Source organism: Nycticebus coucang, chromosome 16 (genome assembly GCF_027406575.1).
Source record: "Nycticebus coucang isolate mNycCou1 chromosome 16, mNycCou1.pri, whole genome shotgun sequence".
Lineage (NCBI taxonomy): Eukaryota > Metazoa > Chordata > Mammalia > Primates > Lorisidae > Nycticebus > Nycticebus coucang.
Window position 1 is genome coordinate 13,987,167 of NC_069795.1, and position 27,304 is coordinate 14,014,470.

General features: G+C 41.7%; 2 protein-coding genes across 2 annotated transcripts in view; one reads left to right on the forward strand and one right to left on the reverse strand.

Annotated features, from left to right (window-relative positions):
- TIAM1 (TIAM Rac1 associated GEF 1) overlaps positions 1 to 27,304 on the forward strand; it is a 198,924-nt gene that overhangs the window by 37,444 nt on the left and 134,176 nt on the right. The window contains exon 3 of the mRNA XM_053564925.1: positions 18,030 to 18,207. The gene's annotated coding sequence lies outside the window, so the exon portion shown is untranslated. The remainder of the gene's footprint in view (positions 1 to 18,029; positions 18,208 to 27,304) is intronic.
- On the reverse strand, positions 1,671 to 2,075 carry LOC128567605 (60S ribosomal protein L32-like). The gene has a single exon (XM_053564927.1). It carries the CDS (start codon positions 2,073 to 2,075, stop codon positions 1,671 to 1,673), a length of 405 nt encoding a protein of 134 aa, XP_053420902.1.

Here is a 27,304-nt window from a genome sequence, read left to right on the forward strand (position 1 = left end):
GGGTGCTGTGATGATTACATGACTTAATGTATGTAGAAATGCTTTTCAAACTATGAAGCACCCTGCAAATATTAGTTATTATTATGCCATCTACTTTATTTTATTGTTGTATACTAGACTTGCCATAAAATTTACTATTTTAACCATTTTTAGGTACTATAGTTCACTGGCACTAATTACCTTCAGGTTATTGTGCAACCATCACCACCACCTATCCCTAGAACTCTTTTCTTGCAAAAATGAAACTCCATACCCATTTGAAAACTAAGTCCTGGGCTGGACATGGTAGCTCATGCCTATATTCCTAGCACTTTGGGAGGCTGAGGCATGTACATTGCTTGAGGTCAGGACTTCCAGACAGCCTAAGTAAGAGCGAGACCACCTTGCTACTACAAGTAGAAAAATTAGCTGGGCATGGTGGCAGGCACCTGTAGTCTCTGTTCCTTTGGAGGCTGAGGAAGGAGGATCACTTGAACCCAGGAATATGATGTTGCTGTGAGCTAGGCTGATACCATGGCACTCTAGCCTGGGTGACAGAGTGAGGCTCTGTCTCAAACACAAAACAAAAAAGAAACAAACCAGAAAACCTTACTAAGTTTCCATCACCCTTTTCCCCGTAAGCCCTGGAAACAGCCATTCTGGATTGTGTCTCTGTAATTTTTGTCATCTAAGTAGAATCATACAGTGTTTGTCCTTTTGTGTCTGGTTTAATTTCACTTACCATAATGCTTTCAAGTACGTATGATCTGAGTTCATGTGATGTGAGATTTTAATTGAATTTTATTTATTTTCTTAATTCCCTCTCCGCTGTGCCTTCTGCTAACCTGAGGCACAAGGCTGGCAGAGAGCATGTCTGCATCCACGCTATCCTGCTTGTGCAGCAGCCCTGAGGTCGGTGGTCTGATTTTAGGAGAGGAGCTGCCAAGGTTGGAATTGGAAGAACCTTGAACTCTCTCTAATAGGGAGACACATTTTGTTTCTTCCTCAGTCTGGTATTTGAAATAAAAGAGAAGAGGCCGTGTCTCAGCACCTAAGTACTGCCTTTTTGTCTTGCAGATGATTTACACACAGGCAGGATTTTTAAAAATTTCCTGTTTCATCATTTTTACTTGTCTTAAAATGGTGACTTTTGCTATGGGGCTCTTTGGAAGAAATCCTCTGTAACTGTTAGGATGAAAATCATCCGTTTCAAATTCACGTAACCTAAAATTCGAAGTTACCTGTTCTTGTTTATTTAAATCTTACATAAATATCTTTAAGTAAACCTTTTGAATGTATTTTTTCTTTTTTGGAATGAGTATTCTTCTCCATACATGATTCTATAGTAAAATTATTTCCAAATACTCATTAACCCCCAGAACAGAAATGTTTCCTTTCCCAAAGATTTCAACAGTATTCTGATTATAGATCAAATAAGATACCAAAATGATTATTTTTCTTGAGTAATCATCAAATCCAGGTTTAAAAAAGCATAGTCAAATTGAACTGCCGTCTTATCTTTATGTGCATATTGTCAAAAGATGCACAGTTTTACTTTTACTTTTGCCCTGCTAAGGTCATATATTTAATTGTAAATACAGGGTGACTATAAAGTTCACATGCTTTTCTATTTTTTTTTTACAGTATTTATGGTTTTATTTAAACACAAATAGAATGTGCCCATGGGCTATCTATTCATTTTCTTTGCCGCGCAGCCTGGCATTGGGATTAGTGACTCTGACCGCCAGCTGGGCTGCTCTTTCCACAATGGCTTTGCAGTTCTTGGAGGAAACGTGAGCAATCTCTGCACAGTAAGATTTGTTGCACATCAGCAACATTTCCAGCTCCTTGACGTTGTGGACAAGGAACTTCTGGAAACTACTGGGCAGCATATGCTTTGTTTTCTTGTTGCTCCCGTAACCAATGTTGGGCGTCAAGACCTGGACCTTGAATCGTCCCTGAACCCTGTTGTCAATACCTCTGAGTTTCCGCCAGTTACACTTAATTTTGATATATCGGTCTGACTGGTGCTGGATAAACTTCTTGGTCCTCTTTTTGACGATCTTTGGCTTCACAAGGGATCTGAAGGCAGCCATGATGGCGTATAGGAGATGGTGGCCACCTCCGTAGGTACCACCGAGGAAGGGAACTCACATGCTTTTCTAAATTGTACACAAACTTTATGGCCACCTTGTATATTAGCTGCATCAACACAGTCTGGACATCAATCACATCCCTCTGCTTCTTAGCACTCTGGGTTCATTGAATGCACCTAATTCTTGGGCTTTATGTTATATTTTTGGGATGCACATTTTACCTCATTTCTTCCCTTCTACTCTCCCAAATAAAAGGTCTTTTAAGGTGCTTTAAGGAATCTTAAACCTTCCCCATCTTATCACCCAAGGTATGGAAGCTTGAAGTACACCATCATCCCTGGAGTAGGTGCTCAGCACACACCGGAAGTGAATCAGGTTGAGTTGAATTGAGATGCTGGAAGCAATAATTGAGGGAAATTTTTTAGATGAAAAATAATGTTAGGATCTTATTTATTACCTTTATGGAAAACTGAACTGGGCTGGGTGGTACAGCACAGATGGCAGGCTGTTCCTGCAAGTGTGGGGACGGAGTGAGAGAAACAGAACAAAACAGGTGGCTTCAGAGCTGGCACCCTGGCGCCAACATTAGTTCAGGCCGCGCTTGGTCCCCACTTCCCCGCGCCTGTGCTCGTGAAGCATCAGCAGAACCAGAAGGCTGATGTTATTTTGATCACCAAGCTCTATTTAGTGAATACACTTGATTAATTCCCCTCCTTCTCCTCATGGATGCTATTTTGAATGGAAAATCACTACTGGAAAAATAAGTCCCTATGTTGATTAGTCACACAATACCAGTTTTTTTTTTTTTTTTTTCCTTTTACATACCATACCCACATTTCTCTTTTCTTTGAAGCCCAACATTTTTAAAGCACTTACTAGGTGCTAAATTTTATTGAGGAATCATTTGAAGCCATGGAGAAATTAATGTGATTTGCCCCATGTTAAAAAATTGTCCTAGTGCTCAAAAGGGAGTACCAGGGGGTCGCCCGTATCTCGGTGGGTAGGGTGCCGGCCAAATACACCGAGACTGGCGGGTTTGAACCCTGGCCTGGGCCAGCTAAAACGACAATGACAACTGCAACAACAACAACAAAAATAGCTGGGTGTTCTGTTGGGCGCCTGTAGTCCTAGCTACTTGGGAAGCTGAGGCAAGAGAATCGCTTAAGCCCAACAGTTTGAGGTTGCTGTGAACTGTGAGCCACCGCACTCTACCCAGGGTGACAGCTTGAGACTCTGTCTCAAAAAAAAAAAAAAAAAAGAAATACCAATTGCTAACCCAATGTGTATGTTCTTTGATTTGACCCTTGGAAATTCAAGCTCCCTGCCCCCATGGACAGGTAGAATTAGAAAGGACTCCTGAGCCAAAACTCTCAGCTTGTTTTCTCCTTACGTGGATATTTTCAGCAAAGGAGTATACTTAGGGCTTGGAGGAGCTGTGACTCCTGAACCTTCTTAGGATTGGTTTGGTTTTTAAATGTGGACTTGTCAGTTCTAACTAGCTGGGAGGAAACGGTTTCCCAGTGTGATGCATTAGTCATGAGCAGGGTGTAGGAGGGGGTTGAACAATCATTCAACCCTCCTCCTCATGGCTGGGCTTTTATGTTGAACTTCGAGCCCAGCTGTGTTGGCTTTGAGGACTTGCTGGGGACACCCCCCACCCCCAACCTGCTGTGTGCTTAAAGTCTTGGCTCAGAGGTAAAGGAGAGGTATGATTTTAGATTTAAGGTTAGAGCAGCAATATCACCAATAGGGTAGCTTATGTACCCAGGGTCCCCATAATCAAGTGTGTATTGGGAGAGAAGTGGGGTTAAATATGGGGACTGTGGTATAAACTACTACATTGTGTGTGTGTGTGTGTGTGTGTTTTCCAATCTCCAATGTTATTTTGATAATACTTTTCCATGTTGAAGTAAAAGAGAGTCACAACTCTTGATGATGTTGGTCACCAAGAGACATGAACTTGGAAGGGTGTAATTGTCTAGAACAGCGGTTCTCAACCTGTGGGTCACGACCCCTTTGTGGGTCTCCTGCATAGCAGATATTTACAGTACGATTCATAACAGTAGCAAAATTACAGTTATGAAGTAGCAATGAAAATAATTTTATGATTGAGGGTCACCACAACATGAGGAGCTGTATTAAAGGGTCGTGGCATTAGGAAGGTTGAGAACCACTGGTCTAGAGAATGTGGCAAAGAGGACATCATAGAAACCACGTCACTCTTCTGAGTGATCTCTCCAGGTCCTTCGTCCTGTGGCTACCTAGGGCACCCCAGTCAACCTCCCTTGAGAGTACAGAACAAGGGGGCCTTGGGCTGGTAGAAGATCGGTCCGGGCTGCTGCCTGGATATCCCGTTGTGAACATCTTGTGGGGAATGCATTTTATTCCTTTCCTTTGTTTGGCCTACATTGATGGCCTTGCTGGTTATGAGAGAACAATTCTGTTGTAAGGGTTGTGATGGTTCATTTTATCTGTCTACTTTGCTGGTCTGTGGTACCTGGTTGTTTGCTCAAATATCAGCCTAGGTGTTGCTATGAGTTATTTTAGGATGGGGTTAACATTTGCATCAGTAGAGGTTGAATAGAGCAGATTACCCTTCATATCGTGGGAAGCCTTATCCAATTAGTCAAAGATCTTAAAACGAAAGACTGAGATTCTTTGAGAAGGAAGAAATTTTGTCTCCAGATGCAAACTTTGGACAAGAATCTGTAGCATCCTTTGGTCTTCAGCCTGCTACCCTACCCTGCAGATTTTAAACTTGCCAGTCCCCAAAATTGCATGAGTCAATTCTTAAAAATAAATCTGTTGATACAGATCCACTGATATAACTATAAATCTCTAAATACAGGTACTCTTTCTCTGGAGCACTTTGACTGATAAGAGGGGCGAGTGCCACTGAACACTATGACAAGAGGTACTAAGCTAGAGTCCCTTCCCTCATGCAACTTGTGATCCTAGCAGCGGAGAAGGTTTAAGACAAATATGCATGCAACTGATAGCCATAGGGATTCAGAGGGGAAAAGTGAAGACGAACATTTTGGAAGATCAGAGCTTAGCAAAGTTTTCCAATAAAACACTCCAACATAAAAAGTCAATGAACATCTCATCACTCCATGTGAGAGGAGTGAATGAGTATGTTTTTTTTTACTCACCGTTAATACTAATGAGGAGGGTGAATGAGTATTTCATCGTAGAAAGTCACGCACATTTAAAATCTCACTGCAGTGTCAGCCTGCCCTCCCCTGCTCTGCCTAACTAACCTGCTGGGTGTATCTTTTGGTAAAATGGATTGCTCAGAAAGATGTTGCTTCTGTGCTCTCCTCTCAGCTGTGTGTGGGGTGTCTGTCCCTCTGTTAGCGGGCGGGGTCCCGCTCGTGGCATTCTCCGGGGAGACTACCTGCCCTTTGAATGCGCAGCACTCTAGTTTGGCAGGGGTGTATGCAGTGAGTGAATTGGGCAGAAGAGGGGAATATTAGCGATGGCAGGTGAAAGCGAGGCAACCTGGATTAGAAGGGCAATAATGGAAGAGAGGAGATGTAGAAGATCCTTCAAGGACCCGGGGAAGAGCAAGAAGAAAGGACGAAGTGCACATCCACAGAACCCCAGCTAATGCCAAGTACCCGCATTTTCATGTACATTGCTTCACTTGATCCCCAACACAAACTAGCGGGCAGATTTTCTATTTTGCAGATGGAAAAAGTGGTTCATAGAGCTGCTACGTGAGTGGTTTAAGGTCACAGATTCACTAAGTGGCAGATTAAGGCCAGGCCTGCACGAGTCCATACTCTATATTTACAAATCAAGCTGCTTTCTGGGAAGAAACATAAATGTGGAAGATTTTGACCCTAAATGGTGTGTCACATTAGAATCACCAAGGGAATAGCCCCGTAGAGGTGTCCACTAAGAGGTGACACAGAGGGATTGGTGCTGAAGACCTAGGTTTAGGCAGACGAAGTCTGGAAGGAACTTGGTAAATTTGTTTTCCTGTCTGTGAGAACAGAAGTTTGGTTCAAAAAAATTTTTTTGTAATGATTTTTCATTGCTTGTCATATTAGCCTTTATTCTCCATGTAAATCTCACCTCCAGTGAGATTTCTCGGCTACTTATATTGTCTGTGTCTGAAATTACTCACACAGAAGAATGCAGCTCTGGTTGCAGAGGTGTTTTTGCTTACTGTTTCTTGGTGAATCATGCTATATTGTATTGTCTTGTCTTGGGTGGGTGGGGATGAGTCTTTCTGTCTTATTATTTTCTTTCTCTACATATGGTGTTATTTTATTAACTACCGGTGAAGGGATATTTATTATCTTTGTTGCAAAAGTACAACTGGATTTGATGATCCCTAGTAAGATCTAGAGTTCTGGGCAGAGGAGTTCAGAGCAGCCTGAGCTTTTCAGCACATACTTCCTGAATGGTGATGTCACCTTCCTGAAGATCCTGGGAGATTTTGGCTCTGGTGGGATGTTGTTTCATAAGGTTAACATACCGATAAAGTTTAGGCTGTCTGGATAGGGAAAACTGAGGACCGTTTCAATACATAAGCTCACAAAGCAAACATTAACAGATTTGGGGATGGCTTTTTACCATAGATGACCTGTCTTTTGCTGCTGGTGAGTTCCTTTGCAACTTGCTTATTCCACCTGAGCTTTCCACAGGTGGCTTTCCTGATTTTTCTCCCCTAATTCCAGATCAGTCCTCGATTTCCCTGAGCAGTGGTCTTCAGCATTAGATGGCTATGCAAGATGAATCCATTAGAAAACGAGAAGGCAATTTCAGAACTTAAATTTCTTTTATATCTTCTGCATTAAAATGTCTGTGTGTTTCTGCTTGGTTCAAGTAAACGGTGTCCTTTATAAACATACAGAGAAATTTGAGATGTGCATAATTTATCTGAACTGTAGTTCATGTGTATAATTTATACACTGATTGAGTGAATAAGTGATGACAGGCACTTACACTCTTTTTGGTAGGCATGGGTACAGTTAGTTTATTGAGTGAGTATGCCCTTAAATCCACTTGCCTACTAGTGCCCTAGACAGGTGTATATGGATAGTCTTTGAGTTATAAAACATCCAACTTATGTACAACTTGCACTGTGAACAGAGGCTTTTATAGTAAGTCCCCAAGTTGGTATATGGCTGTGCTGACAAATGGAGGCTATTACAGATAATAGGTAAATGTACCTGTTCCAACTTACATACAAATACAATGTAAGAATAAACTCATGGAACCTATCTCATTTGTAACCCAGGGACTGCCTGTACTTCTTGATTCTTGGAAGACAGACCTCCTGTCTCTTTCCCTTGCTTTGTGTGTGGTCCCACAGACACTATTTGGCAATGAATGTCAAACTTTTTAAGCCAGTTGCTGTCATACAAGAAACAGATTTGCTTTGTGATTTATGTATCAGTTTTCTCCACAGGGACTTTGAAGTATCACTGTTTTAGAGTGTTCCCATGACTCTCCAGGAGCTGCCTTTATGTTGAAGGAGGCTGATTATCCTCTTACAATTTTAGGGAGGGGGCATATGTGCTCTGCTTTTTTTTTTTTCCTTCTGCTTTAAAAATTCCATTTTGCAACTACTTCATGTGCTTTTTTATTCTCTCCCAATTTGTAGTTTAGCTGGAATGAATGTTGGCCCTTATCCACCAGAAAGCTCTTGCACCAGCTCTTAAAGGTTATCCTTCCATCTTGCCCTTCTGGGGTCCAGCTCGGTGGCACTTTTGCCTTAATTGAATTCCCTATTTACTGGAAAAAATGTCCACTACAGAAAATCTCATGGTGGCTTCCACTGTGATGTTCATGGCTTTGGACTTTGAGCAAGTTAAAAAAATATGGACTTCCTTCGAGATGTAGGGAACACAGAAAGTTCCGGGTCATTCTCTTAACATTAAAAAGAATGGATGCTCAGGAAGGCTGGACCAAGCCCCTTGAGATTCCATAGTTGCTCCAAATCTTTTATGCCATCTCCCCACCCCTATGGCCACGTGCTCTACTCTCTGCCTCCATGGGTGGCCAGTAACATAACCAGAGCATCCCCTGAGATTGGCTGTGTGGCGTGTAGCTACTAACTTCTCATTTTATGCACTCAGAGAAAGGTTAAGTGATTGTCTTTAAATGCTACATTTGTTTGAAGTGGCACTTGGGCGCACTTATTTATGCATTCCTGATGTATCTCACTGTGATTTGTATGGCCCCAGAGCATTGCTTACTGTCAGTGATCTTATTTAAGTAGTGAGACTGATCTCAAGATGTTTGTGAGGAGCAGGGTGGGTGTCCTGAGGGTCCAGAGAGTTCGGACACTGAACGTAGATCTGATTTTACTTTCTAACTTGATGGTACCAAGCCTGAGACACTGTATTTTTATTTTTGTGTTAAATTATCGATGCTGTTTAATGCATTTATTATTAAGGGTATTGATTTGGTCCCTAATAGATGTGGTTGAGATGATCTTTTAAACTTCTGGCCTCTCACAAATTATTAGAAAATTTTTTTCTTTTTTATAGACGCTCTGTGATGATGTAATGAATTTGGCTGTTATTTGTTTTTCTGGGTGGATATTCTTCCTGATCAGAGCTTTTTAGGAGGTGCTGTGGTCTGAATATTGGCCTCTCCCTCTCCCCTTCTAAGTTTGTATGTTGGAACTTCAATTGTATTGAGAGGTGGGGCCTTGAAGAGGTGATTAGGTCGCAGGAGCTCTGCCTTCCCAGCTGGGACTAGTACCCTGACACTGGAGGCTTGAAGGGGAGGGAGCCTGTTTGCTTCTCCACCGTGCAAGGACCCAGCAAACAGGAGCCACTTGCGCAGAACAGGCCCTCACCAAACACTCAGCCTGCTGGTGCCTTGATCTGAGGCTTTCTAGTCCCTAGTGGTTCTCAACCTTCTAATGCTGCGATGTGTTTTCATTGTTACAAAGGGGTTGCGACCCACAGGCTGAGAAAATATCGCCCTAGAACTATAAGCAGTAGATTTCTGTTGTTTATAAATTTCTCAGGTGTTTTGTTATAGCCCCTCAAACTAAGACAAGAGGGTAATCATTAAAAAAATACTTACTGCTGTCCTAATGTATTCCAACTCTGATTTCTTTGTTTCGAGGTTCTTTGTGAAATGGACACCAAATTTCCTGTAAGATCACTGTTAGTGAATTTGGCCTCTCAGGGATAAATCTTTTAAATCAGGTATTTTATTAGGCCTCAGCATGGGAGGTGTTCTTTTCACCTTCTGTTTTTTCAGTTACCCAACTAGGACCTTCAGCAGAGTCTCAGCCTCGTCCTCCTCCCGCCTTCATTCCTCAAAGGTGGTGGGACATCCTGGGGAACCTGCCTGCTGTTCTCATGACTCCGAGGCACTCAGTCTCCCATTTGGGCCATCTCTGGTGACTGATTGCTTGCACTAAGTCTCCACCTTCTCTTCCAAGCATCCCTGGAGGGAAAGTTGTGTTTGTTCATTCCTCAGTGCACTCCCATCCTGTAATTCCATTTTGCATCATTATGTCCAGTTCCCGCGTGTGGCATCCGTAGCTCCAACCGATCTTTTTAGCTTCATCACCTCCAGCTCTTTTCCATGCACTTATCTCTCTGCAACATTGGGCTAATGATTCATTCCTCAGAGCCTTGGCTTATACCCTTTTCTTTTCCTAACATTTTCTGCCCTTCTTCTTTTTTGTGCAAACTCCCTTCTGTCTCTGTTCACGTCCTTCTATTCTCATAAGCGAAGCCAAATCGCACCATCCCTTCAGGACCAGTTTCAACTGGTAGCCTCTCCTCGCACAGTTAGTCTATTTAACATCCACTATCGGGAATGCCAGACCAGCTGGTACAGCCTTGTCTTGGAGTAGATAAATGGCCCGCATTCCCCAGGTTGTAGACAAATGAGGAAATGGTCCATCTCCTCATTCTCCATATAACAGGTACCCAGTAAGTATTGGTTGAGTTGAACTGAAAGGGTGCTAATCACTGTTTGCATAGATACCCTGTTTCCCCGAAAATAAGACATCCTTCAAAAATAAGACCTACTTACAGGAAAGATAAGACGTCCCCTGAAAATAAGACCTAGTGCATCTTTGGGAGCACACCTTAAAATAAGACACTGTCTTATTTTCGGGGAAACAGGGTACTCTGCTTTGCCTAACAATTCACAAGCAGTTTTTACATAGTCTTAAGTGGAGGTTTTCAGAAATCTATGTTATGTAAGATGTATACAGGTTACTATCATGTGTAAGGTGTACCACTATTTTATGTACCACAAAGAAGGAAAGAAAATGGTGCTGACTAAATCCCAATACACCAGTGATTGTAAGATATCGTCAATTTCAGAAAGATTAAAAGTGAAGAAATGTATTCCATAGGATCAATGAAATCAAGGATTCTGTTTTATCTGGTAAAGCTCATGGTCCTAATTGTATACAAGGAACCTGCAGTGAATTGCAAATAGAAAATTGAGGTCATTTTGAAAGGTTTTTAAAATGAGAAAGTCAAGGAACATTTGGGTCTAAGCACCCAAATGCTTAGTGACTTGGGACTCCAGGCCTTTGGAAATTGTTCTGTTATTCTGTTTTATAATACCTCTCACAGAGTCCTCAGATTTGAACCTTAGTTCTTTATGTTTTGAAAAGTAGAGGACTTAGGGGTAAAGCATCACCTCATTTTCAAATTCCTTTAAATTAAAAAAAAAAATCATTTAATTTAACTTTAAGGTGTAAGATTCTTTGCCACACTGAAATGCTTAGTCTTTGATTAAAGTCCTTCTTTTAGGTTATGCCACCTAGAGACGTCTGCATTTGTGAAGGTTGGTGTTCAGAACCTCCCCTTAGCAGCAATAGGACACAGTATCTCACTACAGTTTCACTTCTTCCATTAGGCAGCTGGGTTTTCCAACTATCATGCTTACTCATTGCTTTTCACTTATTCAATTAAATTGCTAATCAAATACATACACACATGCACATGCTCAGTATTTCCAGATTCTTTTCCTTCCTCTCTGTTTCCAGTGCCACAGCCTTAAAAACCTTCTTAACGCCTAGAGTGCTAAAGCCTCTTCTTTAGTCGTGTTCTCTTGAAAGAACGTCATGCCACCAACATGAAGGTAACACCAGCAGGGACAGAGCCGAGAGGGAAGTGGCAGTTGCTTTAGGACCGTGATTCTCTCTGGGTGGGGCCTTTAAGCTCTAATTTTGAGGGGTCAACAGAGTAGATTTGTCATCACACCCCATCCCAGTGACTTCTCCAGAAGAGCTTGTGACATTTTTCTCTGTCGTCTATGCCACAGTCCTAGCCCTATTGCTGACCGTCTTGGTTGCAACACCAATCTCTTGGGTGTGCGGACTCACCTCAGTCACCCCAGGAAGTTCTTCCCTGAGTCCAGAGTGGCCACTTCCTCTGCGTGGGAAGGCAGTCCTGGGTCAGGGGACTGGCTTATGGGTGGCTCAGGGAATGAAATCATGGAAGATGACCACACCTTGTTCTGTGTTTGGGGCTGAGAGACTTCCTCTTGGCTGCATGGTAAGAGAGCGGGTTGGGGAAAGGCCAGGCTGGCGGAGGTCAGAGGCCCTCATGGAAACTGCCAGTTGCACTTTCACAGCTTCAGTCACCTGGGCAGGCCTGGGAGTAGGTCTTGGAAGCAGGTGGAGGCTGCCGTGGCTGAGAATTCCCTGAGTTGCTTTTTCTCTTGATGAGCCCTTTAGATGGAGACTCCCCTGTCTCCATGTCTCCATGCCGGCTCAAAGCTGAACCTCAGACTCAGAAAACCAGAGAGAATAAGAAGCAAATTCCCCTCTTGGAGCTTCCATCCTCATCTTTACCCACCTCCCCATCCCCGCCGTGTGTCCCAAAATGTGGCTTCTTCCTGTGCCTCCCGAGGCTTCTAGGGGTTGTATGGGGATGGGAGGCAGGTCTGCCTCAGGGAAAAAGACCTGGGGGTGGCTCACTTTTGGAAAATGAGTTGTTAGGCAAAGTGACTTGATTTTGAAATCACTTCTGAACTAAGGCGTTGCTAAATTGAGAAGATTACCTTGGCGTGCAGTGTAAGGATTGTGCTCTCTTATAATCTTATATAGGATGCAGGAAAGCGTGGAACGGAGGACCATCCTCCCTTGCTGTCTCGTGGGCACCTAGATCACCTGGTTCTCTCACGGGAACACCTGTCAGTTGAGCCACAATGTGGGGAAAGGGCAAAGGATGGAGTCCATCATTAGAGGTTAATTACATTCAGCTGGGCTGTCTTCTGGGCGCAGGGGTTCTGCATTGCCTTACGGTGCCACTGACACAGGGGTGCGTTTTAGATGGGACTCAAATCTTGCCATCAGCAATTTAGGAGCCAGGAGCCCAAAGCTATGCTCCAGCATTCCATGGTGAGTGCTCTGGGAATCTGGGTTGGAATTCCCAGGTGTTCAGTAGCTTTCTGGCTTTGAGAAATGGCCATGATGCTGCTTGGGTTTTTCAGAAAGCATGTGATTCTTGTGATGTGTCTTGAAAAAGTTATTAAATCCATTTCAGAAAGCAGGTGCCGTTCTTAGGGTCAGGCTGTGTGACTGTTTGGGAGATGTGATTGGCAGCTGTGTGACACAACCCTTCGGAACTAATGGCCTCCACATCTACTTATATGAAGGTAGTAGGGAACTTCACAGTAATTAACACAATGTTGGGGTTGCGATGCAATACACACCAAGAACTTAGGGAAACTCAGAACACTAATTTGGCCTGAAGCCATTAACATAGTGCCAGCCAGGTAGTAAGTTTTTTTGTAAATGGGAGACCTCCCTAAGTTGGGGTATAACATTATTAACTTCATTTTGAAATGTACTGACTTTACTCCTAAGAAATGTGGTAATGTCTGTCCCAGTCGAACCTGTTGGTTAAGTATTGCCAAAGATTCACTGTTCTAAATTAAAGTTATTATTTTAGTAGATAGTTCCCGACTTATAGCCAGCTTAAAAATATTGATTCTATGAATACGTTTCCTTGCTTAGTTACTTAGGGATATATTTGGATGTATTAGGAAGTAACATTGCTCAAAACTAGAGCAGTCTGTGGATTTGAAAACTTTTGGGGATTTTTTTTTGCTTCCGATTTGGGTGCCTGTTTATACCTGCCTTTAAAAAAGTGGTAAAGCTGAAACTAATTCATTCATGCTTTATGGAATAGGAATTTGGAGCCCTTTTCATAGCTCATTCATCTGTGCTGAAGAATTGGTTTTTCTGTGAGGATCCCAGTGCTGCCCCAGGGCCCCTGGAGGTTACGTGGTTCACCTGGAGGGGAAGGTGGGGACCTCTTCTCTGTTCATGAATCCTAATTGCAGTCTCAGCTTTCCCAAAAGCCAGACAAGCACACCCTTGGTGGAACGGCCCTGCACACAGACGAGGTGTGGTCATCGGGCATTGCGACCTGGCCATGCGCACGTATGAGCCACGGAGCCCCATTGGAAGCTTGTGACCCCAAAGCCGAGATCCAGCACTCTGTGGACGGCAAACAGAATCCACGGAGTTTCCCAGGAGCCCGTGGCCTGTCCACTCTGTATCCATATGCTAACTCTTCGCCACTGCTGTTGCTGTGTTGTGATATTTCTTCTTAGTCAATTGTCGAGACAAGAAATATTCCTATGACATTTTTCTCTGAGCCCGTGTGGAAGGATGAGCTCCAGAGCATTGTTCATCATGTCATCGCCTCAGGGGCCCACTCAGTGGGAATTCCTGTCTGACCTGAGTGCCAAGAACTTCGTGCTTCTTCTGAGCAATTGATTTGGACATGGCAAATTTTATAACTGCCGCATTTTCCCTATTTGAATCGGCTGTTATAAAAACTGTTAAATGGAGTGAGGTGTGTAGTTCAGTGAAGTGTGTGCTGCGACCAGTATTCCCACTTTCTTGTAACATTTGGGTTTTTTTTTTTTTTTTTCCAGTAGCAGTTTTTTTATTATATTTTAAGTTACGTAGTTTTGGAAGTCACTCTGGAATCCTTTTTATTTTATTTTTTTTTACAGTGCCCTCTGGGTAGAGTGCTGTAACATCATAGCTCACAGCAATCTCAAACTTTTTGGCTCCAGTGACCCTTTTGCCTCAGCTTCCCCAGTAGCCGGGATTACAGGTGTCCGCCATGAGGCCTAGCTATTAAATTCTTTTAATTAAGTAAAGTAAGAGTTAAAAAAAATGTTTAAAGTGAGTGATGGCATTTGTTTAACCTTAATTTCTGGATTATGAACATTTTTTACTGCCTCAGATCCATCCATCCATCCATCCATCCAATCAGTTCTGATTGGGGGTTTAGGTATGACTACTAAAAACTACATCATTTTGGTGCTTATTACATATAAAATAAATATTCAGGATTTTGACCCAAGACCTATACTCCAACTCCCAGCTTTGGGTTCAGTGTAAGGAGAAACTTATTGACTCTTATTAATTCATTAATTATGGAACATTTTGGGCACTAAACCATGATAAATAGAGTAAGAATTTACATATGTAAAATTTTGTAGTTTATCATGTTTCGTGTTGATTTTCTTTTTTTTTTTTCCTTTTTTTTTTTGCTTGCAGTTTTGGCCAGGGCTGGGCTTGAACCTACCATCCCTGGTATATGGGGCTGGTGACCTACTCCTTGAGTCACAGGCGCCACCCTTGTGTTGATTTTCTAATTTCTTTCTCATAACAAGGCAGACAATATTACTTACTTTTACTGGTGGTTTTTAGAATGGGTAATTTGCAATCCTAGAGTCATGTAATTACTAAGTGATAAGGTCTGGTAATGAACCTGGGTGTTTTGAGGGCAAGTGCAATACAGTATCTTTTTCTCTATACATTTTGATTCCTGGAACTAGCAAGGACTTAAAAGTGACAGAGGCCTTACAAATGACTTTTTCAGGTGAAAAGGAAAGTTCTGATCTAGCAGAATTTTAGGGAAAGCCATGGGTTAAATATCAGGGACACAGTATTTCTGATACTTACTATATTTTCATCTTAAATCATACTATAGGATTGGAACAGTGGGACTTCTTAGCTCTATTTTGGCAGGTATTGGAAGCCCAAGATTAGTTTTGGTAATACCTCTCCCACCTTTAATACACACATTTTCCTATGAAAACCAGTTATTTGACACCTGACACAGAAGTTAAACCTATGAGTTGAGGGAGAATCAGCATTCACCTCCCTAGGGGTTGTCTTAATGTAATGCCACCCAGCAGAGAGGTACAGCCGTGTTTTGTCAGCGTGGTTGTGTGTGTGCCTGAGCCATGGCCAGGTAAGGAGACCACATCTTTTACCTGAGTTAATTCATTCCTCATGTTCCATGGCAAATGTGAGGTAGGTGATTTCTTCCAACTTATACCACAGGTCCAGTGTCATTAAATTAGTTATCTTGTCACTAAGGAAGCCCCCATAACAGAGGCCCAGCCCATAGCCCTTTCCTTATGGTTTACGAATCCCGAGTAATAGTGGAAATAATAGATAATGTTTATTCAGAACTGATCATGAAGTAAATTATGTAACATGGAGCAGCAGTCTCCAACCTTTTTGGCACCAAGGACCAGTTTTGGGGAAGACAATTTTTCCATGGTCAGGGGAGGGGTGGGGTTGATATGAGTCTATGAGCAGTTGACTTATTGTGGTTTCTCTCTGTGCAGTCAAAGCTCCCTGCTAATGATAATCTGAATGTGCAGCTGCTCCCCAGTACTAGCATCACCACATCAGCTGCATTTCAGATCCTCAGGCCTTAGATTCTCATAAGGAGTGTGCACCCTCGCCTGCAAGTTACAGTAGGGCTCCAGCTCCTGTGAGGATCTGATGCCACTGCTGATCTGACAGGAGGCAGAGCTCAGGCGGTGATGTGAGTGATGGGGAGTGGCGGTAAATACAGATTAAGCCTCCCTGGCTTGCCCGCTGTTCACCTCCTAACAGCCCATGGGCCAGTCTGCTGGGGATGCTTACACCAACCCAGTGCTTTAGGAGCTTTTATTATCCCCATTTACAAAGCAGTAGATTGTCCCAAGTCACCTAAAAGTAAAGATTTGACTTGCAAAAATCAAGATTTGACCAACCGTGTATAGGATGACTCCTGGCTTGCACTACCAACACTGATCTTGGTCCATAGCTGCCTTCCAGTGAAATCAAATTCTTTGTAGCTCTTTTTTTTTTTCTTTAGACAGAGTTTCACTTTGTCACCCTTGGTAGAGTGCTGTGCTGTCACAGCTCACAGCAACCTCAAACTCTTGGGCTTAAGCCATTCTCTTGCCTCAGCCTCCCAAGTAGCTGGGACTACAGACACCTGCCACAATACCCAGCCATTTTTGGTTGAGGTTGTTATCCTTGTTGTTTAGCTGGCCCAGGCAGGTTCGAACCCTCCAGCCTCAGTGTATGTGGCTAGAGCCATAAACACTGTGCTACGGGCACTGGGCCTCTTTGTAGCTCTTTAAGAAAACAGAGAGGACTGGTAGCTCCCAAGTTGCCATGATGGTTCCATTCACAAAGGTGGGCTGAATTTGCCTTCTGACAGCAAAGTGGGTGTGTTGCTATGTTGAGACCTCAGTATATCTGCTGATTGGTCCATATCATGGATCCATTCCACAACCAGGGTTACAGATAATGTTTTTATCCTGCCAAAATCAGAAAAAAGTTATATCAAATCAACTCAGTTTTGTCTTCCTTTGTGTTTTATGAATAATGGCGTATAACTTTCACTCTCTTCCTTATGTAGTTTTTCTGGTCAGGGACTAGAAGAATATATAGATAGAGAAAAATTTTACTTCTTGTACATAGAATATGCAATTTTTTAGACGTATAAAAAATGCATTATCAGGCTCTATTGTGCAGGTGGAAGGCCTACCGCCCACACGCCTCCAGTGCCAGCAAGAAACCAGCCTTGCAAATTATTAGCAGCTGGCACCGTAATGAGTCCATTTCAATGTAAATGGGCTATTGCTTATTAATATCTGCCAGTTTCTAAGCCATTCAGGAACTGCTTAGAAAATTTGGAAATTTGCAGAGAGTAGTTTAAGGAGGATGCCTAGGAAAAGAGAAGGAACAGGATGGCAATGGGGAATTATGAAAAGGGCACATATTGTGGGGTAATGATGGGGTGTTGCTGAGAACGCAGGCGCCTTTCCCTGCAAGCGCTGAGTCACTAACTTCCTTTATTGTTCTCTTCTGTGTGGATGTATATATTTATTTACTTAACTGCCTCTGTGTGGTTCCTTTCCGTGAAATAGGCCATTTTCTCCATGTTCTTGGTTCAAAGTGTTTGTCATCTCATGTTCCCACCAGCAATGGTGGCAGCAGCAGGGACCCACCCGGGAGGACGTCTAGCAGGAAAGTACCAAGGTGAAGCCACCCAAAGAAGCCTTTCAGGCCTCTCTTGGGCTCCCTTAGTATTTGTAATCTCACCTCAGAGGGCAGGCTTGAAAAAGAACAACAGACCATTAACCTTCCCTTATGCCTAGAGCGCTTCCTGTCCGTTGATTTTTCATGTTCAATAACAACCTGGATATTCTGCCTAAATTCTTTGCTGTGCATATTCTTCATGAATTTCTTCCGAATTCGAGCTTTCCGATCTTAAGAGAATGTGTGCGATGAGAATCGGGCTTCGGTTTTACCGTATATGAGCATTTTCTTCAATTTCCCTGGTAGGCACGGCTCTACTTGGAGAGTAACAAGGCTCCCGTGTTTCCTTCCGTTTCTGTTTGTTGAGACTCCTTGAAGATTGAGAGGAGGCAATGGGAAGGATTCGGTAGAACCGTGGTAACTCTCACCCAAGACTTTGTCCTATAGAAATAGGTTAAAATAATGAACTAGTTTTTTATTCCCCGAAGTGTAAATAGACTGGTATTTATTTATTTATCTAAATAAACCTATCATTTTATACCTGTAGCTCAAAGTTAATGTTGCAGAACTGATGAAAATGGGTTTGCTTCCTTATGGCTTACCATTTTGTTTTTTCTATTTTTCTGTTTCTCTGACCTGATCCTCTTCAGATTTTTGGCGCCTTCTCACAGACTCAGATGAAACCGTGATGGCTGTGCCGGGGGACAGGTGCTGACACATTCCCCAGCCCCAGCCTCTGTTCATCCCAACTTCCTTTCCAACCTCAATATCTAAATGCCACAGTGCTCTTGGGGCAAGTTGGGCTGGGGACCACTGTTGCCTTTTAAGGTAGGTTTGTGAGCCTGGTTTACATCTGAGCCTGGTTTTTCTGCATGAATTAATGGAAATGCTTCCAAGACGGTGGGACACATGCATTTTACTATAGCTAGAATTGCTGTGTTGTGTGTGGCTGGTGGAAAAAAGAATTTGGAATCACTTTCTTGGATTAGGGTTGCACCCATCTGACAATTCAAAAGCATTAGCATTAAAACAAAACAAAACCGAAAAAGAGACAAAGCAGGTACCTATGAAATCTTTTCTCCCCCTGTGAATTGCCCTCAGGATCTTTTAAATTCATCCCAGAGCTTCACCATCTTTATACTGGATTATGGTTTAAAATGGCAAACCTACTTCAAAATCTAACTTTAAAACAATGATCTGTTTTGTTTCTGCTTTGGATAATTTTTAAAAAGCAAAAACGAACATAGTCAAAATAATAATCTTTTCTAAATCAAAGATCATCTTATATTTGTTGCAAAACTTTCTTGCTTAGTCTCTTGCGTTAGGGGTATTTTGTGTGTGACTTGGCAAAACACTTTTCATGGATTGTAACGATTTAGCGATTTAGCGAAAACTTTCAGAACTTTCTCTCAGTTTAATCTTAGCTCTCCCCCCACCCCCATCTTCAAGCTATGCCTCCAGTAGGGAAAAAACAGGCTTGAAACCAAGACCTCCCACTAGAATCTAATTTTAAATTTGCAATCTGTTGTCTTGTGATTTTCGCTTCAAATTTATCTTTGAAATAAATACATTTCATCCTTTCTCCTACAATTTTGGAGGCCTGTTTTCAAGTCATAGAGGGGTAACTGTTATATTTCTTTTAATAAGTTTTAAATACCTCAGGGGAGTGAAAAATTATATTAATAATTATAACTTATATACATCATTAAATGCTTTATGGTTGGATTTTGCAATGTCCCTGCCAATGACAGAGAAACCTTCCTTGTGTATTTAACTTTTGACTTGGCGATGGTATGAATCGGATGATCTTGGTATCACCGGTGGGATCTGAGGTTTCATATATTCGAAGTGCCCTTGTTATAAGGCAATGTCAGAGATGAATGTTCCTACTCTGGAGAGCTGGACGGAAAACTTTAGTATAGTTAGGTTACATATGCAGTGACAAGTAAGGTATGTTTTCTGCCACTGGGAAATCATAATAAAAATGGGAAAGGGGTACATAAAAACAAGACCAATGTCATTGTACAAATAACCCTTCTACAGTTACAGTGTAAGGTGGACAAACATAATGGCATTGAAATGTATAGAAAAAGTGATTAAATCCAAGGTAGGTAGTATTTTCTTTTATCTTAGGTAATTTTCCTCAGCCATCTGTTTGGAGTTTGGGTTTGGTGCTGTTTTGTTGTAGCTGTCAGCAGAATGCCCACATCCTTACTCTCTTTAACTCTTAAAAAAAAAAAATCAGTGACTTAAAACCTGCTAGCATGTCTTATTTATTTTTCTTTCCTTAAAGTGAATTATATGTTTAGTAGAGAAACATTAGAAAATACCAAAAAAGGGGTGTAACTGTGAAAAATAAAATGACCTATAAGCATTCTATACAGCTTAGTTGCCTGTCAGGTTCTTAGGCATAGGTATCATGTATATATGTGCATGAAGTGTTTACACATTAATATTCTTGAAAAAAATTTTATGAGGAAAGGATTTTTTTGGCCAGGGCTGGGTTTGAACCCACCATCTCCAGCACATGGGGCCAGCGCCCTACTCCTTTGAGCCACAGGCGCCACCCACTTCAAAAAAATTTTAAGCTGCTCAAGCTTGTGTCTTTTTTTTTTTTTTTTCTTTAATTTCTTTTTTTTTTTTTTTTGTAGAGAGAGAGTCTTACTTTATGGCCCTCGGTAGAGTGCCGTGGCATCACACAGCTCACAGCAACCTCCAACTCATGGGCTTAAGCGATTCTCTTGCCTCAGCCTCCCAAGTAGCTGGGACTACAGGCGCCTGCCACAACACCCGGCTATTTTTTGGTTGCAGTTTGGCTGGGGTCGGGCCTGAACCCGCCACCCTCAGTATATGGGGCCGGCGCCTTACCGACTAAGCCACAGGTGCCGCCCTCAAGCTTGTGTCTTAGATATGCATCTCCAATCTCAGATTTTCTTTCTGGATGATTAGAAGAGTTTTGTTCCAGAGATGTTTGGTTGCAATGGTAGCATCATCTTTTTCATTATTTGCTGCTGAACAGGGCAAGACCTGGCTGGGTGACCCACAAGGCTGGGCTGTGTCCATGTGGAACACTCCCATTTTTCAGTATTGGGTCTGCTAGGAGCACAACTGTAATCACTAATGTCCCTGTGGAAATTAGATATGCTAAAGTATAAAATTATTAGTATGACCTCCTTAGTCTTCAAGGTGGTGAAGTTATTCCCATTTCCCTCATATCTTTTTCTTTTCATCCCTCTTTTCTCTCTCAACAACCTGTGGTTGTGGGCGTATTTTTCTTTGTTTTCTCCACCCAAGACTTTGACCATGGGTGGCTATTTGTCAACTGGAATGTTTTTTGTGCAGTACTGTGAAAATACAACATCAGAGTGTTTAAAAAACGCAGCGTATGTGTTCTATCTTGGGTCATATAAGGTTTATTTTTCCTTTTTGTATGTGTTCTATTTCCTTACTGATGTATCATCATTAATGTTCACACTGCTCTTACATAGACATTGTAAACAGTTAAAGTTTTCATTTATTTCAAGAGTGTTTACCTTTACTCTGGGAACACAGTTATAATAGCACTTTCAAAGTCTTTGTGTGGTTATTTCAACACATTTAGGTCCACTTAGGGTTGGCATTTATTGATTGTCTTTACCCTTTATAACTGATTAGACATTCCTGAGTCTTTGGAATGCATTGTGGATATTCTGAGTACAATGTTGTGATATTTCAGGTCCTGTTATAGCTATCTGGAGGATATTGATTTTTCTTTTTTGTTATTTTTGACTAGGTTCAGACTGCAAGTTCTGAGTCACCTTAGGTGGGCAGAGGTGCTACCGTCAGTTCAGTTTTCACAGCCTTGGTATGCTGCTCGGGGTTTGTCCTGTTCGTGCCTCACTCTGGTTAGTCTGAAGTTTGGGCTGTGGTTTACATCATGATTCAGTTCTCAGAGCCTTTGCAGTCTTGTTTTGGGTCAGTACCAGGTGTGTGCGCATCTGAGGAGTGAGCCTGGGACGTGTGTGGATTAACACATACCATTCAGGGGTTTTCTCTTTCAATTCTCTTTTTATCCCTACTAAGTCTCTGGCTTGCATGGACCTTTCTTGATTCTTCTGGGCAGAATGACAGAGATTTTTGCTGTCTGTGCCACAGGTTCACTGGGCCTTTGGTTCAGGGCTGGGGGAGAAATTGGAACAGTAAAAACAAAACAGGAAACTCACCCTTCCATGAATGGCTTCCTTAGGTTTTGACTAGTCCTTGATGTCTCTGCTTTTGTTTACTTTTTGGTTCAGAGGTTTTAGTTGTAATCGGTAGGGGTGAGATAGGCCATTGTGGCTTACTCTATCTTTCTGGCACCAGATATTAGCAATTTATGTTTGTTCACTGCTTTATTAAGACAGAAGCTCTGTCCTCAGATAATAAGCTCTACTTCTCTGTTTTACCTCACTTTGGACTATTTCTGTGTTTGCTTTGTTTTTTCATAATGTTTTTCTAGATGATGTTCAATAAATGCTTATGTCTTTATTGCCTCATTCACTGAAAGTATATTAGAATGTTCTAGATGCTCTTAGCTTAAAAAAAGGAAAGGATTCAAATACAATTTTTTTTTTTTTAAATAATCCTCACTTTTAAACTAAAGCTTTATTTAACCAGTATATTCCGGCTAGTTACTTAAGGCTTGGTTTGTTTGTTTAGTTTTTTATTTAGAAATAATTATATATTCACAGGAAATTGTATATAGGAAGTATTTCCATCACCCAGTTAACTCTAATGGTTGCATCTTATATAATTATAGTAAAATACCAAAGCCAGAAGTCTGACATTGTTTCAATGTGTGTGTATAGTTCTATATCATTTTATCATGTAAAGCTAAGATGGCTAATATATCTATAAAAGCAGTCCCTGAGAAATGACCACCTATCTGATGTTAGTATGAACTGCCCTAAGTAATAAATACTTGTGCATATTGATATATCAAGTTCCTTGTGATGCATGTTAATTCTTTTATTACCTGCAGATGGTCCTTGACTTATGATGGTTTGACTTAATGTTTTCTTTTTTAACTTTATTATTTATTTATTATTTTGAGAAAGAGTCTCACTCTGTTGCCACAGGCTAGAGTGTCATGGAGTCAGAGTAGCTCACAGCAACTTCAAACTCCTGGGTTTAGGCAATCCTCCCAGCTTGGCCTCCCAGAGTGCTGGGATTATAGGCATGAGCCACCTCACCTGGTGGGTTTTTTGACTTGATGACGGTGTGCACGTAAACATTCTGTTTTTCACTTCAATAAAGTATTCAACAAATTACATGTGATATTCAACACTTTATTATGAGATAGGGTGTGTATTAATGATTTTGCCAAATTGTAGGCTAGTGTAAATGTTCTGAGCAATTTAAGGTAGACTGGGATGATCTATGATGTTTAGTAGGTTAGGTGCATTAAACATATCTTTGATTTAGGATATTTTCAACTTACACTGGCATTATTGAAATGTAACCCCATCATAAGTCAAGGAACATCTGTATTTAATTCGATGGGATTTAAAGGCATTTAGTGTGATTATTCATTGCAAAGTTTAACTTATCACTTTAAGAGAGAGATTATAGCATTGGCAAGGATGGAAAGTTACACTTATTCTGTTGTCTTTCGTCCCTGGGCATAAGTACTGGTCTGGGATCTCCTGATCTTCTGACCCCCTACATTTTTAAATAAATGATTCCCTTGCCCTTCATGCCAGTATGTTTCCTTTGGCCTTATCTTCTTAGGATCATCTTAGGCCTGAGCAGTTGTGCACTTGTTACCCTCATTATAGGGAGAGGTGCCCTGAAAACTCAACCTCAGTCCCTACACCACAGTTCTAAAAAGAGAAGGAAGGTAGGAAGTGAAGGCAAGAATTAAGTGGGATGAGATGAGAGCAAGCCCTTAGTTCTCTCCCCAGGAAACTGGATGGGGAGTGGGGAACACACTGGAGCACAAGCTGAACACACCGCAGCTCAGTTCATGGGTCAGGGTCCAGAAGGAGAGACCTACACAGGTCTGCAGGTGGAAGGACACAGATGCAGCCCACTTGCTGGAAACCAGTGTTTCCTTCAGGCACCCTGAGTGTAGAGGCTAGTGTACTGAAGACCGATGTGTGCTGGGTCTAGTTCAAATTGTATTGGTGCTCCCGTGTATGTTTCATTGTGGCTGTGTTCTAAGTCTTCTTCACATTCTAGATTAAATATCCACTGTTGTTCATTCATGTGGTATTTTTTATTGGGCGCCTTTTAGGCTGTGTTCTAGGCACTGAGGATACAGCAGGAAATAAGAGAAGTAAAATTAGGCCAGGCACAGTGGCCCACACCTGTAATCCTAGCACTCTGGAAGGCCAAGATGGCTGGATTGCTTGAGCTCAGGAGTTTGAGACCAGCCTGAGCAAAAGTGAGTCCCTGTCTCTACTAAAAATAAAAATAGAAAAACTGAGGCAAGAGTATTGCTTGAGCCTAAGAATTGGAGGTTGCCGTGAGCTGTGATGCCACAGCACTCCACCCAGGGGGACAGCTTGAGACTCTGTCTCAAAAGAAAAAAAAAGAGCCCTCTTGAAGCTTAGGTTACCATGGAGAAGGACAGAGAATAAAAGGGGTAAGTGGTTGGGCACAGTGCCTCACGCCTGTAATCTGAGCATTCAGGCAGGTCAAAGTGGCTAGATTGCTTGACCTCAGGAGTTTGAGACCAGCCTGAGCAAGAGTGAGACCCTGTCTCTACTAAACAGAAAATCTAGCCAGGTGTATTAGCTTGTGCCCGTGGTCTTAGATACTTATGGAGACTGTAGGCAAGAGGATTGCTCAAGCCCAAGAGTTTGAGGTTGCTGTGAGCTACGATGATACCATGGCATTCTGTCCCAGGTGACAGAGAAAGACTCTGTCTCAAAAAATACATAAATGAATGAATGAATGAACAAATAAAAGAGGTAAATGAAATGTATGTTGGTTGCACAATTATGACAAATGCTAAGGAAAAAAGAAAAAGAAGAGGGTAAGCACAGTTGAGTTCTGTGAGAGAGGTTGTCTGTTGAGATAGATAGAGCAGGAAAGGCCTCCCTGATAAGGGGACATTTGATTTAAGATCTGAATGGACGTGGTGGAATGAAACAGACAGATGCCACAAGGGAGGAGAGTTCCAGGCAGAAGGAAGAGTGTTGCAAAGCCCTTGAGGCAGATCAGGGAAGCCAGAACTTAGAAAGCTGAAAGGAAAGAAGTACGGGAAAACCAAACTTAGGGTTTAAATATTGACGGTTGTTCTACTAAAATCTTCTTTGCTACCTCGCACTTAGCCCCTGAATGTGGGTGACACCTGAGACCACTAACATTCTACGTAAGTCGTAGTCTAAAATGGAGAGTTTAATGAATCTAAAACTGGTTGTACTTCTCAGCTTGAGATCTAGTACTGTTTTTCTAATGTTGTGCTTTTCAATTTCCATCCTGGTTTTTGCATGTCAGACTGTTTTCCTGCCCTGAGTATTTTCTCTCTTACCCAGTGATTCTGTGGTGCTTGTGGTGGTGAGGTACTGGCCCTCTACCTTTTGCTCTTGTTAGTAAAGTGCCCCAACATTTATTGACTCATTATCATGAGAAGAAGATTTCTAGTCTTTGCAGAGGTTAAGTAGGATAGAATAGGAAGAAAATGAGATGATGGGAGTAGCTAGCCTTTTACAATTGGGCATGGAAAAGATGTAAACTTCACCAGCTTTCTGGGGGCTGCTTATGAGGCAGGGGTTGACCCTGAAGCAGGGATTGTATCTCTCATGTGCAGTGAGCAATTTTAACTTTTCATGCCGATGTTATTTCAGAGTCCCCCACTGATTCCACATGGGCCTTCATGTTTCTCAACTGACCTTTCAGGAACATCTTTCCAATTAAGGGCTGGTTCAGTGGTCCCTAGAAACTTATTTTTCTTAACTTTAGTTGCTTCAGACTTCCTGCAGGCTCTGCTTAGGTCATCTCCTGAGAGTGTCTCTTGGTAGGATTTAGAAGATTTGGCAATCATCTCTAAATTCTAGTTCTGAAGATAAAAGTGGCTTCTTTCCTACCTTGGCTGGCTGAAAAGAATCTTGCTACTAAGAATGCTATTAATATAACAGACCCGTCAGGGTGATGCATGGAATGCTGTAATTCTTGAAGGTTGGGCCCGTTTCCTTTAGGAAACCTCTCCCGAGACTTTTAACTTGATTAGTTTTCTGTTGAAAATAGGTCTGTCAATTTACATTTGCAAACTTTGAATATTATACGATAGAGGAAGATAAATCCTAGTATATTTAAAGTGACAGTTTTGCCTTTTTTTCCATTTAATTAATTTCACTCTAATTTTTTCCCTCCTAAATTTAAACCTATGTGATTCCTAAAGTGGGGTCTTGACTAGTATTTAGTGTAAGTCTTTATTGGCAAAACCTATAGTTAGATAGACTAGGTATCTTAACTGTGCTCTTTAAAAAAAATCAAGAACTCTAAAAAATCAGTAATGGCCTTCAGTGATATTATGATGCCAATTTATTTATTTCATTTTAAAATGTACCACTTGCTATTCATAGGAATTTAAATGACAAGTGGTCATGTATGGACAATTGAACTTTTTCACTTTTTATCTTTTTTCTTGCATCTTAAAGACACCAACCAGAGAAATGTGAACATAATTATGTTGAAATTTCCTTGCTGCTAGTATAAAAGGAGATTGTCTTTGATGGAGAATTCCCTCTGAATCCTATGATGTATGACCTGGGAGGGAATATTCCAGTTCGGGAATAGCATAACATCTGGTGTCTGTGAGTTACCTCTGAATTCAGTGGGACACTAAATGGGGGTTTTCCCTTCTTTTCGCCCCAGTTCATTTTAGTAAAGATGTGCTGATGAGAGTTTAAGTGACATTTTTGACTGAACAGGGGGACTGTAGCATGATCCCCAGACCAAGGGGAAGGTAGATTATGTTCTGGGTGCTTCCATCTCTTTGCAGTGGTTGCAGGAATATAACTTCCTGTTTCCCCATGTAACCTTTTACTGTTATGCATAGTTCATGCTTTCTGTGGCTAGAATATCAGTTTTTAATGGGACTAGGCAATGTGTCTTTTTGTTCACTGCTGTCTCTGGCTTCTAGAACATGGCAGATTCTTGGTATATATTTTCTCAATGAATGGCTCCATAGGTGGTTAAAAGAAGCACTGCAGGGAAATGCCCAGCTACTCCGCTTTTGTTCCTTCCTTTCGAGCTATCTTCAGGTGTGTTATCTCTGAGTGCTGTGAGAGAGCTCCTGGAACAAGGAAACAGGCTGAGCAGAGGCATAGATGTTGGGCTTTGAAGACTTTTTTTCTCTTTCCCACTGGGAGTAACAGAATTGTGTCATTGGGTCAGTGAGAGAGACTGGGATAATGTTAAGAAGGAACGTGAATTAACCTGGGGAGCCCCAGAAGGCTGAATCACATTTAGTGGTTTCATAATGTGAATTTCTGTTTGCAGGGCACTCTGTACCAGATTAATGTTCACAGGTTGGATTTGCTCCCAGAAATAAACCCATTAATCTGCCGCTAAGCAGAGAGCAGGGTTTCTGTTTGTTTTGCTCATCCCCACTACCACTCCACACCCCCTCCAAAAAAACTCCAAAATTGAGGTTCTCAGAATGCTTTGAAAGGAAAGGCTTTTTTTCTGTTTGATTTTTATTTCTTAGGAAGTGTTGATCAGACTTACATCTTCAGGTTTTCTTTTTTTACTCGATTTTGAAGTGTAATTACACTTCAAATACAGCAAAACAAAAACAAAATTAAAAAAAAAAAGAAAAGAAAAAAAACAGACCCTTCAGTGTGATACATGGAGTGCTGTAATTCTTGAAGGTTGGGGCCATGAGCCATTGGCAGTTGAAAGGTTACAAAATGAACCTGTGAGTTTTTTTTTTTTGAAATAATTCCAATAGAAAGTT